The sequence below is a fragment of the Chiloscyllium punctatum genome, unplaced genomic scaffold, assembly GCF_047496795.1.
Source record: "Chiloscyllium punctatum isolate Juve2018m unplaced genomic scaffold, sChiPun1.3 scaffold_547, whole genome shotgun sequence".
Classification (NCBI taxonomy): domain Eukaryota; kingdom Metazoa; phylum Chordata; class Chondrichthyes; order Orectolobiformes; family Hemiscylliidae; genus Chiloscyllium; species Chiloscyllium punctatum.
This window is the reverse complement of record NW_027310281.1, coordinates 38005-54203: the sequence shown is the minus strand read 5'-3', so window position 1 is coordinate 54203 and position 16199 is coordinate 38005. Positions and strand designations below refer to the sequence as shown.

The following is a 16199-nucleotide window of genomic DNA, read 5'->3' as shown; positions in this document are numbered from 1 at the left end:
CGCGATCCCCGCGCGCGTCAAAACCACGCCCCCCTCCCTCACGCGCAACCGCCCACAAAGCCGCGCGCCTCCAGCCTATTCCCGCCTGTCAGCGCGCGAACCTCACGATACACGTCCATGAGCACCGCCCACCCGCTAAACCCCGCCCCTTCTGGTAAACCCCGCCCACCCAGGTGTATTTGGAAGCACTCGCTTCTGCAGCGCTGCTCCTTCTGCGGGTGGCTGTGCTGCAGGATCATAAGACACAGAATTAATAGCAAAACATCACAGTGTCATGCAACCGATGCAATATTTGGAACAAACCTGGACCGCTGCTGATTCCTTCATCTTTTAGAAGGGGTTGCAGGTTTCAGTTCATCAATATATAAATTCCAGAACTTTAGATCAGATTCCCTACAGTGTGGAAACAGGCCCTTCGGCCCAACAAGTCCACACCGACCCGCCGAAGAGCAAAACACCCAGCCCCATTCCCCGTCACCGAACAATACGGGGCAATTTAGCGTGTCCAATTCACCCTAACCCACACGTCTTTGGACTGTGGGAGGATATCCGCGGAGATGTGGGGGGGGGGGGGGAGTGGAATTGAACCCGGGGCTCTGGCGCTGTGAGGCAGCAGTGCTAACCGCAAAAAAGCAGGTGACATTTTCTGTTTTTCAGCAGCAGCAGCAATCCAGGAGTGGGGAGTCACTGATTTGAGGTTTTAAATTTGAAGTTGGAGAGCAGAGGTTAATGGGAGAGGAGGGACGACTTATTTGTGTTTCCTTCTGTATAAGTCAGTGGGTACTGCATAACTCAGGGGTATGCACTGGGGCCCAAGTCTCTGGCACAGAGCTTGTCCCTGTTGCACCAGAAGGGAAGGAGGGAAAGGAGGAGAGTGTTAGACATTGGGGACTCGATAGTTAGAGGGTCAGATAGAACTTTTGTTGGGAATTAACAAGACTCGCGGTTAGTGTGTTGCCTCCCAGGTGCCAGGGTGCGTGATGTCTCGGATCGTATCTTTGGAGTCCTGAAGGGAGAGGGTTTCCAACCCCAAGTCATGGTCCATGTAGGTACCAATGACATAGGTAGAAATGTGAGAAACAGAACTCAATCACAAATCAATCAGCCTGAGACAAAGCCTTGGAAACAAGAACAATTTATTACAGTCTTACAAGTACCGGACGCTTCTGCAATTGAGCAGAAATGTGTGCCAAAACAGAGCATGTTCGCTTTCTTATTCAGTTTACAAGTTGCTGAATCACACCTCCCTTTTCCCATCTTATCATAAGCTGATTACCTCACTTATTAGTAATTTTCTTATCTGGCCATCCTGCTGTCCTTGTCTGCATTCTTTGTTCCTTGTTTGTTACAGCTTGTTCTTTTATCCAGTTTCTCTTATCATACTAAAAGCTTTATTGTGAAATGTCCCTGCTGCTTCTTTTTGTGGTCAACTACAACACTTTAAAGTTATTTCCTAGCGTAAAACTATTTTCTTTAAAAGACCCTCTATATTCATTACGTACGCTACATGCTACAAGAATTCCGCTTCCCTTCCCCCCACTTCGCCTCCTCTGCAAAAAACAACATTTCTAATCTCCCACAGCAAGAGGGATCGGGATGTAAGGCAGGATTTCAGGGAGCTCGGGTGGAAGCTGAGGGCTAGAACAAACAGAATGGTTATCTCTGCTTTGTTACCCGTGCCACGTGATAGCAAGGCAAGGAATAGGGAGAGATATCAGCTGAACATGCGGCAGCAAGGATAGTGCAGGAGGGAGGGTTTCAGGTTTTTGGATAATTGGGGCTCATTCTGGGGAAGGTGGGACTTGTACAAACAGGACAGTCTTCACTTGAACCAGAGGGGTACTAATATCCTGGGTGGGAAATTTGCTGGTGCTATTCGGGTGGGTTTAAACTAACTCAGCAGGGGGATGGGAACCAGGGGGTGTAGCTGCAATGCACAGGAGGATGAGAGCAGGAAGGACAGGGACAGGATTTCAGGGTCACAGGAATGTGCTGGCAGACAGCGAAGTGGTTTGAAGTGTGTCTACATCAACGCCAGAGTATCCACAATAAGGTAGGTGAGCTTGCAGCACAGATAGGTACCTGGGACTTGGATGTTGTGGCCATTTTGGAGACATGGATAGAGCAGGGTGAGGAATGGATGTTGCAGGTTCCAGGGTTTTGATCTTTCATTGAGAACAGCCAAGGCTGTAAAAGAGGGAGAGGCGTGGCCTTGTTAGTCAAGGATAGTATAACGGTGGCTGACAGAACTTTTGATGAGGACTCGACTACTGAGGTAATGTGGGCTGAGGTTAGAAACAGTTGAGAAGAGGTCACACTGCTTGGAGTTTTTTTATAGACCTCTGCAGAATTCCAGGGAGGTGGAAGAGAAGATTAGCAAAATTATTCTGGGTAGGAGTGAAAGAAACAGGGTGGTCATTATGGGGGACTTTAACTTCCCCAACATTGACTGTAACTGCTTTCATTCTAGTACATTGTATGGATCAGTTTTTGTCCAGTGTGGGCAAGTGGGTTTTCTGACACAGTATGTTGAAGGGCCAACAAGAGGGGAGTTCACACTGGAGCTTGGTGCTTGGTAATGAACCAGGCCAGATGTTTGATTTAGTGGAAGGTGAACACTTTGGAGAGCGTGACCATAATTCAGTTAGGTTTCATTTAGTGATGTAAAGGGATAGGAACATGCCACAGGTCAAGAGTTATCGATGGGGCAAGGGCAATTATAATGCAATTAGGCAAGACTTAGGATGCATAGAATAGGGTAGCAAAATGCAGGGAATGGAGACAATTGAACTGTGGAGCTGGTTTAAGGAACAGATATTGTGTGTCCTTGATAGGTATGTCCCTGTCAGGCAGGGAGGAAGTGAAAAGGTCAGGGAACCATGGTCTACAATAGAAATTGCGTCTCTTGTTACAAAGAAGGAGGAGGCTTATGTGTTGATGAGGCAAGATGGTTCAGATGAGGCGATGGAGAGTTACAGATCAGCTAGGAAGGATTTAAAGAGAGAGTTAAGAGCAAAGAGAGGACATGAGCAGTCTTTAACACATAAAGGAGAACCCTAAAGCTTTCTATAGGTATGTGAGGAATAAAAGGATGATTAGGGTAGGAATAGGGCCAGTCAAAGACAGAAGTGGGAAGTTGAGTGTGGGCCCTGTGGAGATTGGAGAGGTGTTAATGAATATCTCTCATCGGTCTTCACTCAGGAAAAAGAGAATATTGTAGAGGAGAAGAATGAGGTACGAGATATTAGACTCAAAAGGATCGAGGTTAGTTGCACACAGGTGTTATCAATTCTAGAAGGAGTGAAAGTAGACAAATTTGCAGACGACACTAAAGTTGGTGCAGTACTGGACAGTTTGGAAGAATGTTACAAGTTGCAGGGGGACTTGGATAAACTGCAGAATTGGGCTGAGAGGTGGCAAATGAAGTTCAATGCAGCAAAATGTGAGGTGATTCACTTTGGGAAGAATAACAGGAAGGCAGTGATCTTGGAGTCCATGTACATAGATCCCTGAAATTTGCCACCCTGGTGGATAGTGCTGTGAAGAAGGCATACGGTGTGTTAGGTTTCATTCGTAGAGGGATTGAGTTCCGGAACCGCAATATCATGCTGCAACTATACAAAACGCTGGTGCGGCCACACTTGGAATATTGTGTATAGTTCTGGTCCCCATATTTCAGGAAGGATGTGGGAAGTATTGGAAACGGTGCAGAAGAGATTTACCAGGTTGTTGCCTGGTCTGGAGGGAGGGTCTTATGAGGAAAGGCTGAGAGACTTGGGTCTGTTCTCATTGGAAAGAAGAAGGCTAAGAGGGGATTTGATAGAGACATACAAGGTAATCAGAGGATTAGATAGGGTAGACAGTGAAAGACTCTTTCCTAGCATGGTGACGTCAGCTTGTACGAGGGGACATAACTACAAATTGAGGGATGATAGATTTAAGACAGATATCAGAGGCAAGTTCTTTATGCAGAGAGTGGTAAGGGGGTGGAATGCCCTACCTGCTAAGGTAGTCAACTCAGCCACATTAGGGAGATTTAAACAATCCTTAGATAAGCACATGGTTGATTTTGGGATAGTGTAGGGGAACGAGCTGAGAATAGTTCACAGGTCGGCGCAAAATCGAGGGCAGAAGGGCCTGTTCTGCACTGTACTGTTCTATGTTCCATGTTCTAAACTTAGTGCAGGAGGCTGAAAGAAATGAGCAGCATTAAAACAAAAACCTCTTGGAGCTCAAAGCTTTCAATGAGAGTCTGAGGCCGGTGTTAAGTTCAGGTAACCTTTATTGCAACCCAACTTTGTGACAGCTTCAGATCCCCCCAGCAAAAAGGCAGAGAAACAGCAGGTGCTTTTTGAACAGCTCAAGGTCAAAGTGCACACACCGCACCTCCCCTGTCCCACCCCCCCCTCACTGTCTTTACTATTGGTCAGCACCAAGTTGTCCCTTTGTAATTGGATCCTTGGTACAGCCGTAACACGGAGGAAGTATTGCCTCACTCAGCAATTTTAACCCATACCCTGTCTCCAAGTAAGTGTCTCCCCGCTCATTTGCCAGGAAGGGGCAGTGTAGAGTCAACCAGACTGCTGTGGGTCTGGAGTCACGTGTAGACCAGACCGGGTAAAGGATGCAGCTGGAACGATTGAGTGAATCCTTTCCCCCAATGGTGGTTCCCTTCCCTAACAAGGGAGAGAGGGAAATCAGATGGGGGCTTTCTCCCCCGCACCACCCCCTCCCTGAAACGGTCTCATTGTTAGATTCCGAACTCCACATTTCTGACCGAATACCGATTCTGCCATCTGTCGTGGCAGGATTTGAACCCGGCAGACCCCGGAACCGGGTTGATAGTCCAATCGATAATGGCACTCGGCCGTCACTCCTTCAATCCCCCTGCGATGGCACATGAACTCGCTGGTGCTTCCACAGGTTGCAGGAGTAGGTGAAGCCCTTCCCACACTGAGAGCAGGTGAATGGCCTCTCACCCGTGTGGACCCGCTGGTGGGTCAGCAGGGTGGAGGAATTGCTGAAGGCCTTCCCGCACTCGGGGCAGCTGAAGGGCTTCTCCCCCGTATGGACACGTTGGTGCCTCAGTAGGGTGGAAACCTGGGTAAAGGCCTTCCCACACTCTGGGCAGCTAAAGGGCCTCTCCCCCGTGTGGACCCGCTGGTGGGTCTGGAGGTTGAAGGAGCAGGTGAAGCCCTTCCCACACTGAGAGCAGGTGAATGGCCTCTCCCCCGTGTGGATACGCTGGTGGGTCAGCAGGGAGGAGACGTGGGTAAAGGCCTTCCCACACTGAGAGCAGCTGAAGGGTCTCTCCCCCGTGTGGACATGTTGGTGCCTCAACAGGGCGGAGGAATTACTGAAGCCCTTTCCACACAGAGCAGGTGAATGGCCTCTCCCCATTGTGGACACGCTGGTGGCTCCGCAGGGTGGAGGAATCGCTGAAGGCCTTCCCACACTCAGGACAGCTGAAGGGCCTCTCCCCCGTGTGGACACGCTGGTGCCTCAGTAGGGTGGAGACCTGGGTAAAGGCCTTCCCGCACTCTGGGCAGCTGAATGGCCTCTCCCTCGTGTGGACCCGCTGGTGGGTCAGCAGGGTGGAGGAATTACTGAAGGCCTTCCCACACTCGGGGCAGCTGAATGGCCTCTCCCCCGTGTGGACCCGCTGGTGGGTCAGCAGGGTGGAGGAATTACTGAAGGCCTTCCCACACTCGGGGCAGCTGAAGGGCCTCTCCCCTGTGTGGACACGCTGGTGCCTCAGCAGGGTGGAGACCTGGGTAAAGGCCTTCCCGCACTCTGGGCAGCTGAAGGGCTTTTCCCCCGTTTGGTCCTGCTGGAGGGTCAACAGGTGGGAGGAATGTCTGAAGGCCTTCCCGCAGTCGGTGCAGGGGAATGGCCTCTGCCCGGTGTAACTGCGTCGATGAGTCTCCAGGGTAGGCGGGACAAGGAAGCCTTTCCCACAGTCACCACACTTCCACGGTTCCTCCACAGGGCGGGATTCCTCAGGTTTCTCCATGGCCACAGCTTCAGCTGCACACAAACACGTGTAGAGCCCCTCCCTGCCGTGAAGTCCCCTTCCCAGGCCGTATAACTGTTCCAGGCTCCACGCACAGTGCGCTGCAACAGTGGGATCTCTCGTCCAGTCCCACTGATGCTGAAAACGTCCTCAAACAGGAACCAAAAAGTGTAGATCCCTCTCACAGAAATCACAGTCAAAAATCGTTGTGGTCCCGATGGATTCAGAGACTGTCAGACATTGACGTCAAAGTGAGGACTGCAGACACTAGAGAGTCAGTCAAAAAATGTGGCGCTGGAAAAGCACAGCGGGTCAGGCAGCATCCGAGGAACAGGAGAGTCAATGTTTCGGGAATAAGCCCTTCATCCGTTGATTTTGAAACTTCAGTCTTCAGATTTTCATATACTCTGCAAAAAGAGATTACAAAAGTCATCACTATCAGTGTAGGGTAGAAATTCAGAACAAGCAATTCTACTTTCTGTGGAATAATCTTTTGTTGTTCCACAAAACTGAAAGTACCATCCCACTCTCCCTTCCCCTCTGTTCTCACTGCGCTGTAACTAATTCCCCTGAAGGTGCTGATTCAGGATCTTACAGGGGCAGAAAAAGCAAAAACATCAAGACTGACATCTCTCTGAATTTTGGATACCTCCACCTGAAAGTTAATATCTTTCACAACACTGGGATCCTGCTGAGAATAAGCAGGTCTGATTTTGGGAAAAGGAGTGTCAATTCAGGGTGAACCTGCAATGCAGCTTCTTGAAGAAGAACTAGACACAAAATGGTTAACGTCTCCGGTAAAGGGGGCAGCAAAGTGAGACATCAAGGTATTAACACCGACATTAGAGAGAAACTGAACGTAAAGATGTGGCAAATGTTTGTGGAAAGCCAGAGTCACAGATATACAGCACAGAAACAGACACTTGGATCAAACTCTTCGGTGCTGACCAGATATCCGAAATTAATCTAGTCCCATTTGCCAGCACTTGGCCCATATCCCTCTGAGCCCTTCCTATTCATATCCCCAACCAGATGACTTTTAAAATACTGCAATTGTACCAGCCTGAGCCACTTCCTCTGGCAGCTCATTCCATACATGCACCATCCTCTGCGTGAAAACAATACCCCTTTAGGTCGCTTAAATCACCACCGCCCCCACCCCCGGTCCTTACCCTTAACTCCCACATCCCAAGGAAAAGACCTTGTCTAATTACCCTCTCCCCCCCACCTCTTCATTTTATAAAAGTCTTTCAGGTCACCCCCCCCATCTATCCGTCTCTCCTCACCTTGAGTTTGCAGAGTCTGTTCCCTCCCTGGATTCACTCCAGTTGCTCCAAGTGAACAGATTCCCCCCTCCCTCCCTGGATGAAGAGATCCCCATAGGGAAGGGAGTTACACTCTGAAACTGACATGGCCACTTCCGCGTTGTGACGTCACCAATGGAGCGAGCGGGGGCCCGCCACATTGCGCCTGCTCCGGACGGCGGCCGTCTGGTCCGCAGTGCGCCTGCGCAGTCTCCAAACCCATCTTCCCTTTGGAGAAGCTTCATAGTGTGGAAGCAGGCCACTCGGCCCGGGGAGTCCACACTGACCCTCCGAAGGGTAACCCACCCACACCCATTCCCCAACCCCTATTGCTCTGCATTTAACCCTTACTAATGCACCTAACCTGCACATCCTATGGCTAGTCCACCCTAACCTAGACAGACGCCAGCCAGCCATCCTAAATTAATCCTAAATTCCATTTGCCAGCATTTGGCCCATATCCCTCTAAACCCTTGCTATTCATATACCCAGATGCCTTTTATATTGTGTCATTATGGCAGGCTCCACCATTTCCTCTGGCAGCACATTCCATACATCCGCCACCCTCTGCGTGAAAAAGTTTCTGCTCACTTCCCTTTCCCCATTCACCTTAAACCTATGTTCTTCTAGTTCTGGACTCCCCTACCCTGGGGAAAAGACCTTGTCCTGATCCATGCCCCTTCTGTACTTTTATAAGGTCACCCCTCAGCCTCTGATGCTCCCTGGCCTATCAGCCTCTCCCTGTACCTCAAAACATTCCAACTCTGCCAACAAGCCTTATAAAAGTTTTCCCACCCTTTCAAAGTTTCACAACATCTTTCCTATTGCAGGGAGACCAGAACTGAATGCAGGATTCCAAAAGTGGCCTAACCACATGTCCTGCACAGCCGCAACAGGACTTCCCAAATCCTGTACTCAATGCTCTGACCAATAAAGGAAAGCATACCAAGGTCTCTTTGTTCTGCAACACTCCCCTTAACTGTGTCAATCCTGCCTGGATTGCTTGACCAAAATGCAAACCTCACATTTCTCTGAATTAAACTCCACCTGCCACTCTTAGGCCGATCAGCCCATCCGATCAATTCTGATTTATATCTCTTTCCTCCCTTATTCCAGAGAAGCTGAAAATCTCCACCCCACACACTCTCCCTCCATTCTCAGTTTGCTGACCCTAATCCCTGCTGTACCTCATCCTGAAGGGTCTGGTTCATGCTGATTAATAGGCCCACACTCACTGGGGGGGGGGGGGATCTAATTGAAACATACATAATACTGAATGACCTGGACATTGGGAAGATGTTTCAATTGGTAAGACAGACTAGGAACAGAGGACCTTTTGGAATGGAGAAAAGGAAAAACTTCAGCCGGAGAGTGGTGAATCTATGGAATTCCTTGACACAGGAGGCTGTGGAGGCCAGGTCACTGAGGATATTTAAAACGGAGATAGATGGGTTCTTGAGTATCAAGGGGAATCGAGAGGTATTGGGAGAAAGCAGGTGAATGGGGTTGACAAACTGATCAGCCACAACTGAAATGGTATGGGCAGACCTGATGTGGTGAATGGCCAAAATGTCTGCTCCTGTCTTATGGTCTCTTACTGTCCTGGACATAGTGAGAGAGTTGGGAGCAGTAGGTCAGTTGGTCTTTCGAGCCTGCACCAGCTTTGAACAGATCATAACTGGATATTAATCTACCTACATCTCGGTGGATAGGCTGGAATGTTTTCAATGGAACACAGGAGGTTGAGATGCGACATTATAGAGAATTATAAAATCATGAGGGGCATAGATGAGGTGAATGGCAGGTGTCGTTTCAAGATTAGGAGCAAATTTTTAAGGTGAGAGGAGAAAGATTTTAAAAAAGATATGAGGAGCACCTTGTTCCTTTGAAAGTGTGGTTTGTGTGTGGAATGAATGTCCAGAGGAAATGGTGGATGCAGGTGCAGTAACAACGTTTAAAAGATGTTTGGATAAGTACATGAATAGGAAAGGTTCAGGGGGATATGGGCCAAACACAGGCAGGTGGGACTAGTTTAGATTGTGAATATAGTCAGCATGGACTAGTTGGGCTGAAGGGTCTGTTTCTGTGCTGTCCGACTCTGTAACTGTTCTATACTGGTCTTGAAACCATTTTCTTGCCCTCCCCCAGAAACATCCACCTCTTTGTTGTTCAAAAATCAGATGAGTTCAGCCTTGAATATATTCAATGACACCCCCCCACCCCCCCGAACTGCAGGAAGACATCCCCACTTCTGAACTCAATTCCTCTTGCTAATGATAACACTTACCTTGCTGATTGCTTACTGCACCTGTCTGACAACAGGCAGTGACTGGTGTAGGAGGACGCTGAGGCCCCTTTGTACATCCACACGGTATTCCTGATGAAGGGCCCAAAACGTCGACTCTCCTGCTCCTTGGAAGCTGCGTGACTTGCTGTGCTTTTCCAGTGCCACACTTTTTGACTCTGATCTTCAACACCTGCAGTCCTCACTTTCCCCCCCCATCCCAATATATCACCATTTAAACAATGCACTTCCTTTCTGCTGTTTTTTTCCCCCACAGCAAAGGCTATAACTTCACACCGTGGGACTGTTTTTGCCAATTGAGACACAGACCTGGATCAACATTTCCTGAGTCTGCTCCTCCCTGGATTCACTGCCTTTACACATTCAGTTGGTGCGAGTCAAGAATTGAAGCCCACAATGAAATAAAGAAATGGAAAAGAGGGTGAGAAAAGAGAGTCCCGTACTCACAATGTTAAACAGAGGAAGGAAGTTGCAGTCTGGAGTGAAGCTCAATCTTCATTCAGAGACAGAGGTGCAGCAGCATCAGAAGCTCAAAGGACAACTTCCGCATTCAGACAATAGTGGACGTTCTCATTGGCAGGAGGACTACCCTACTTCCGGTCCTCGAAGGCTTCCGCCGTTCTTGCTGACACCGAGGAGCATGCGCTGTACACTCTGTGGCAATGCTGCAATTACTGACAAATTTAAGTGTCCAAATGCCAATAGGAGAAAAAGAGACGGTAGAGCCAATATTTATTTTTCCCCGTGACTCGACCTGACCAAACATGCTCCTCACTATTTTTGCCAGTCACTTTGCCTACACCCCTGATGATTTCACAAATCTCAATAAGGTCACCCCTCAACCTCCTCCACTCCAGTGAATGAAGTCTCAGCCTCTCCTTATAACTCAAACACTTCAGACCTGGCAACATCCTGGTAAATCTTTACCGAATCTTCTCTAATCGTAATCTTCCTATAACAGGGCGACCAGAACTGTACTCAGTGTTCTAAAAGTGGCCTCACCAACATTCTGTACAATTTCAAAATGATGTCCCAACTCCAACATTCAACGGTGTGAACAATGAAGGTAAGTGGGCTAAACAACTCTTAACCACTCTGTCTACCGGTGATGCAACTTTCAAAGAACTATGTACCTGAACCACACCCCCATGTCTCTGTTCGACAACATAACCCAGGGCCCTGCCACTAACTGCTACAAGTCCTCCCCCTTTTTTTAAAGCAAAATGCAATTCCTCACTTTCATCTAAACCTCTCTCGTACACAGACACATAGCACCCAACATTCTCACAGGCTTATACTCCATCACACTCATACATGACCAAGCATGCACACAGGCAAACATATACTCTGAGGCAAACTCTCACACACAGTCACACACACACGCACACACACACTCTCTGATGCATGCACAGACACACACAGGTCTATGGGGTAAGTTTGAATTCGCAGATACATTCAATTTTGATCCAAAAAGCACACAGTCTGTAGGCAGCCAATCCATGTAATATTTTATAAATTCCTACTTTGGAAATGGAACCAGTCTGATTCAAGATTGGGATACTGACAGAGTCAAACCTCACAGCCTTCATATACTGAGCTGAGATGTCACTGATTTCCATAAAACCTTAAGTCATCTCAAGAATGTGACTCAAAAGTACTTCTAAGCTTTACATATTAATGAACCAAAACCCGCAACCCATTCTAGAAGATGAAAGACTAAACCAGAATCTTGATTTGCTCAATATATCCTATCAGTAGTATAACACTGTGATCGGTTGCTATATGTTCCTGCTCCATCGCTACCCGATGAAGGAGCAGCACTCCGAAAGCTAGTGCTTCCAAAGAAATCTGTTGGATGATAACCTGGTGCTGTGAGATTTTTTCACTTTATCCACTCCAGTCCAACGCCGGCCCTTCCACATCGTTTCCAGTGAACACAGCCCACAGCTCCTGGTGCTGCCAGGAAACCTTACAATGCCGATGACATGGCGCACACTCTGCACTCCTGAAAAAATTCTCACGATACTGGCTGCTCATTCACTGCTCCATCTGACAGACAACATTGGAAGCTTAGTGCAGGAGGCTGAAAGAAATGAGCAGCTTTAAAACAAAAACCTCTTGGAGCTCAAAGCTTTCAATGAGAGTCTGAGCCGGAGGGGGTAAGCTCAGGTAACCTTTATTGTGACCCAACTTTGTTACAGCTTCAGATTCTCCCCAGCAAACAGACAGAGAAAACAGAGCAGATTTAAAAAAAACACCTCAAGATCAAAGTGCACACAGACATCCCCCCCCCCTCCCTTTAATATTGGTCAGCACGGAGTTGTCTCTTTGTAATTGGATCCTCGGTCCAACCATAACCCGGAGGAAGTGTTGCCTCACTCAGCAATTTCAACCATGACATGTATCCAAGTAAGTTCCTCCTCACCCATTTGCTAGATCAGTCGCACTGCTGTGGGTCTGGAGTCACGTACAGGCCAGACCGGGTAAAGGATGCAGCTGGGACGACTGAGTGAATCCAATGGGGGTTTCTCCACCCCCACACCCCTAAAATGGTTTCACCGTTAGATTCTGAACTCCAGATTTCTGACCAAATTCCAATTCCACCATCTGTCACGGTGGGAAGTGAAGCCGGGAGTCCCCGGAACCGGGTTGATAGTCCAGTCGATAATGGCACTCGGCCGTCACTCCTTCAATTTCCCCTGCGATGGTACGTGAACGCGCTGGTGGCTCCGGAGGTGGGAGGAGCGGGTGAAGCCCTTCCCACATTCGGGGCAGCTGAAGGGCCTCTCCCCCGTGTGGATCCGCCGGTGGGTCAGCAGGTTGGAGGCCCGGGCAAAGCTTTTCCCACACTCGGGGCAGCTGAAGGGCCTCTCCCCCGTGTGGACTCGCCGGTGCTTCACCAGGGCAGAGGAATCGCTGAAGGCCTTCCCGCACTCGGGGCAGCTGAAGGGCTTCTGCCCCGTGTGGACCCGCTGGTGCTTCTGCAGGTCGGAGGAATCGCTGAAGCCCTTCCCGCACTCGGGGCAACTGAAGGGCCTCTCCCCGGTGTGGACGCGCTGATGCTTCAGCAGGTCCGAGGAATAGCTGAAGGCCTTGCCACATTCAGGGCAGGTGAAGGGCTTCTCCCCCGTGTGGACCCGCTGGTGCGTACGCAAGTTGCCCACCTGACTGAATCCCTTCCCGCACTCGGGGCAGGAGAAGGGCCTCTCCCCAGTGTGGATCCGCTGGTGGGTCACCAGGATAGACGCCTGTGTAAAGGTCTTCCCACACTCAGGGCAGCTGAAGGGCCTCTCCCCCGTGTGGACCCGCCGGTGCTTCAGTAGGATGGAGGAATTGCTAAAGATCTTCCCGCACTCGGTGCAGGGGAACGGCCTCTCCCCCGTGTGGACCTGCTGGTGGGCCTGTAGGGCGGAGGAGTTGCTGAAGGCCTTCCCGCACTCAGGGCAGGAGAACGGCCTCTCTCCGGTGTGACTGCGCCGATGAATCTCCAGGGCAGACGGAGCACGGAAGCCTTTCCCACAGTCACCACACTTCCACGGTTTCTCCACGGGGCGGGATTCCTCGGGTTTCTCCATGGCCGAAGCTTCAGCCGCGCACAAACACGTGTAGACGCTCTCCACGTCGTGAATTCCTCTTCCCAGGCCGTATAGCTGCTACACGCCCCACAATCAATGTGCTGCGACAGTGGGGTCTCTCATCCAGTCCCACTGATGCTGTAAACCTACCCAAACAGGAACCAAAATGCTTTCCTTCTTCTCACAGACTCAGTTGTAAACTGTTGCGGTCCCGATGGACTGAGTGACTGTCAGACATTGAAGTCAAAGTGAGGACTGCAGACGCTGGAGAGTCAGAGTCGAAATGTGTGGCGCTGGAAAAGCACAGCAGGTCAGGCAGCATCCGAGGAGCAGGAGAGTCAACGTTTCGGGCATAAGCCCTTCATCTGTTGATCTTGAAATTTCCGTCTTCAGATCCTCAAATACTCTGTAAAAAGAGATGACAAAGGTCATCACTGTCAGTCCAGGGTAGAAATTCTACTTTCTACGGAATCCTTTCTTTTTATTCCACAAAACTGAAAGCACCATCTCACTCCCCTCTAACTAATGGTGTTGGGGAAATTGATGGGATTAAAAGTTTACAAATCCCCAGCACCTGGTGATCCAAACCCCAGACTATGGCCCAAGTCATCCAAATGTCAAATCTTGAGCTGACCTTAGCAGGACTTATACACATAATGGTAAGGTCCCAGGGAGTGTTGCTGAACAAAGTGACCTTGGAGTTCAGGTGCTTAGCTCCTTGAAAGTGGAGTTGCAAGTAGATAGGATAGTGAGTGTGTTTGGTATGCTTTCCTTTATTAGTCGGAATATTAATTACTGGAGTTAGGACGTCATGTTGTGGCTGTACAGGACACTGGTTAGGCCACTGGTGGAATATCGCATGCAATTCTGGTCTCCTTCCTATCGGAAGGATGTTGTGAAACTTGAAAGGGTTCAGAAAAGGTTTACAAAAATGTTGCCAGGGTTGGAGGATTTGAGCTATAGGGAGAAGTTGAATAGGCTGGGGCTGTTTTCTCTGAAGCGTTGGAGGATGACCTTATAGAGGTTTATAAAATCATAAGGGGCATGGATAGGATAAATAGACAAAGTCTTTTCCCTGGGGTGGGGGACGTCCAGAACTAAAGGGCATAGGCTTAGGGTGAGAGGGGAAAGATATAAAAGAGACCCAAGGGACAACCTTTTCACTCAGAGGATGGTGCGTGTGTGGAATGAGCTGCCAGAGGAAGTGGTAGAGGCTAGTACAATTGCAACATGTAAAAGGCATCTGGATGGGTATATGAATAGGCAGGGTTCAGAGGGATATGGGCTAGTTGCTGGCAAGTGGATTTAAATTAGGTTGGGATATCTGGTCAGCATGGATGAGTTGGACTGAAGGGTCTGTTTCCATGCTATGATGTTTGTCTTGAGTTTCCCATCTGAAACTTGCGTCATCCTGTAAAAGAAATGTACAAAAGACATCACTGTGAGCACAAGATTAGGGCGTCACGGTGGCACAGTGGTGAGCACTGCTGCCTCACAGCGCCAGAGACCCGGGATCAATTCCCCGACTGACTGTGTGGAGTTTGCATGTTCTCCCCGTGTCTGCGTGGGTTTCCTCCGGGTGCTCCGGTTTCCTCCCACAGTCCAAATATGTGCAGGCCAGGTGAATTGGTCATGCTAAATTGCCCGTAGTGTTAGGTAAGGGGTAGATGTAGATGTAGATGTAGGGGTATGGGTGGGTTACGCTTCGGCGGGGCGGTGTGGACTTGTCGGGCCGAAGGTCCTGTTTCCACACTGTAAGTAATCTAATCTAATATAAAAAAAAGATTAAAAAAACAACTGAGGGGACAGTTCGACTTCCTACAGAACACTTTTCCTATCTGCTCACTGAATGTATTAAATTTGAATCCTACACATGATCCCTCCCCCTGCATTGAAGTTCAAATCCATCCTCATGTCTTTCCTCCACTCCTGGTGTTCGCCCTTTTCTCTTGTCTACAAACTGTAACTAACATCAACATGTCAATGCTCTCCTGGTCACTGCCACCTTGGAAGGACCCACATTCTGTTCCAGTGCCACAGATTATCACATTAATTCACCTCAAATTCACAGCCCATCTAAGTGTTTTTTTTTCTCCCCTGGACCTCTCTCTCCCACTTCCTTTTCCTGTTTTAAGGGCACACACAGACCAAGCTCAGGGCCAGGTCTCCCAGAGTGAAATCAGGAAATTCTAGTTGACACAAAGGCTGCCCCCGAGGTTGGAATCCTCTCCCGGAAATGACAGCGGACGACGCCTTCACCAAGATGGCCGCCCGCGACGCCGGCCCAAAGACAACCTCCGCCTGACCTTCACAAAGATGGCCGCCGGGCGCTCCAGGCCCGAAGGCAACTTCCGCCTGACCTTCACAAAGATGGCCGCCGGGCGCTCCAGACCCGAAAGCAACTTCCGCCTGACCTTCACGAAGATGGCCGCCGGTTGCCCGGGCAACCCGAGGGGTCCTTCGCTGGTGAAGTAAACACTGGGCCTGTGGGGCTTTTATTGGAGGCCTCAGGCCTCCCCCGAGGAGTTTATAAACCTCCCCCTCCCCCTCCCCAGCCTCCCTCCCCCCGCGGTTCCCAATCCTACCCTGTCTCACTTGGCGACCTCCCCCGGGATGTTTCTGAGACCTGTCCGTGTTCTGAAGAAGGATTCCCCCGCGGACCCGCTCAGCCTTTCCCAGAGGTTTCTGTCCTTGTTCCTTCGGCCGCCGGCGCCATCAGTCACACTGCCGCCCGTCCCGCTGCGGGAGCTACACTGCGCGTGCGCCAGTTCGGAGAGGGGGGGGTCCTGGTGAGTGACGTCATCGTCAGCTCAGGGGGCGTGGTTGGAGGAGTCCTCCGAGGATTCGGAAACAATAGGGGGCGGGGCGATAGTTTTGCCCCGCCCCCAGCCACCTCAAAGTTGGGTTTCTTTTGGGTTCGAATGTAGTTTTTTTATTCAATTTTCAGCCTGTTCAGAAGTGAGCAGAATGGGTTCTTTCTTGATTATAATGTTTTATTAAAA

The 16199-nt window shown here is 49.7% G+C and overlaps 2 protein-coding genes across 2 annotated transcripts in view; one reads left to right on the top strand and one right to left on the bottom strand.

Moving 5' to 3' along the window:
* The window catches only part of LOC140473202 (uncharacterized), a 101008-nt gene that overhangs the window by 57667 nt on the left and 27142 nt on the right, over positions 1-16199 (top strand). The window lies entirely within an intron of this gene.
* Positions 4412-15956, bottom strand: LOC140473203 (uncharacterized). The gene is given in 5 exon segments (XM_072567587.1): positions 4412-5374; positions 5376-5980; positions 9621-9629; positions 12334-13603; positions 15783-15956. Coding segments are annotated over 4 exon segments (1974 nt in total). The 5' UTR covers positions 13198-13603; positions 15783-15956; the 3' UTR covers positions 4412-4878.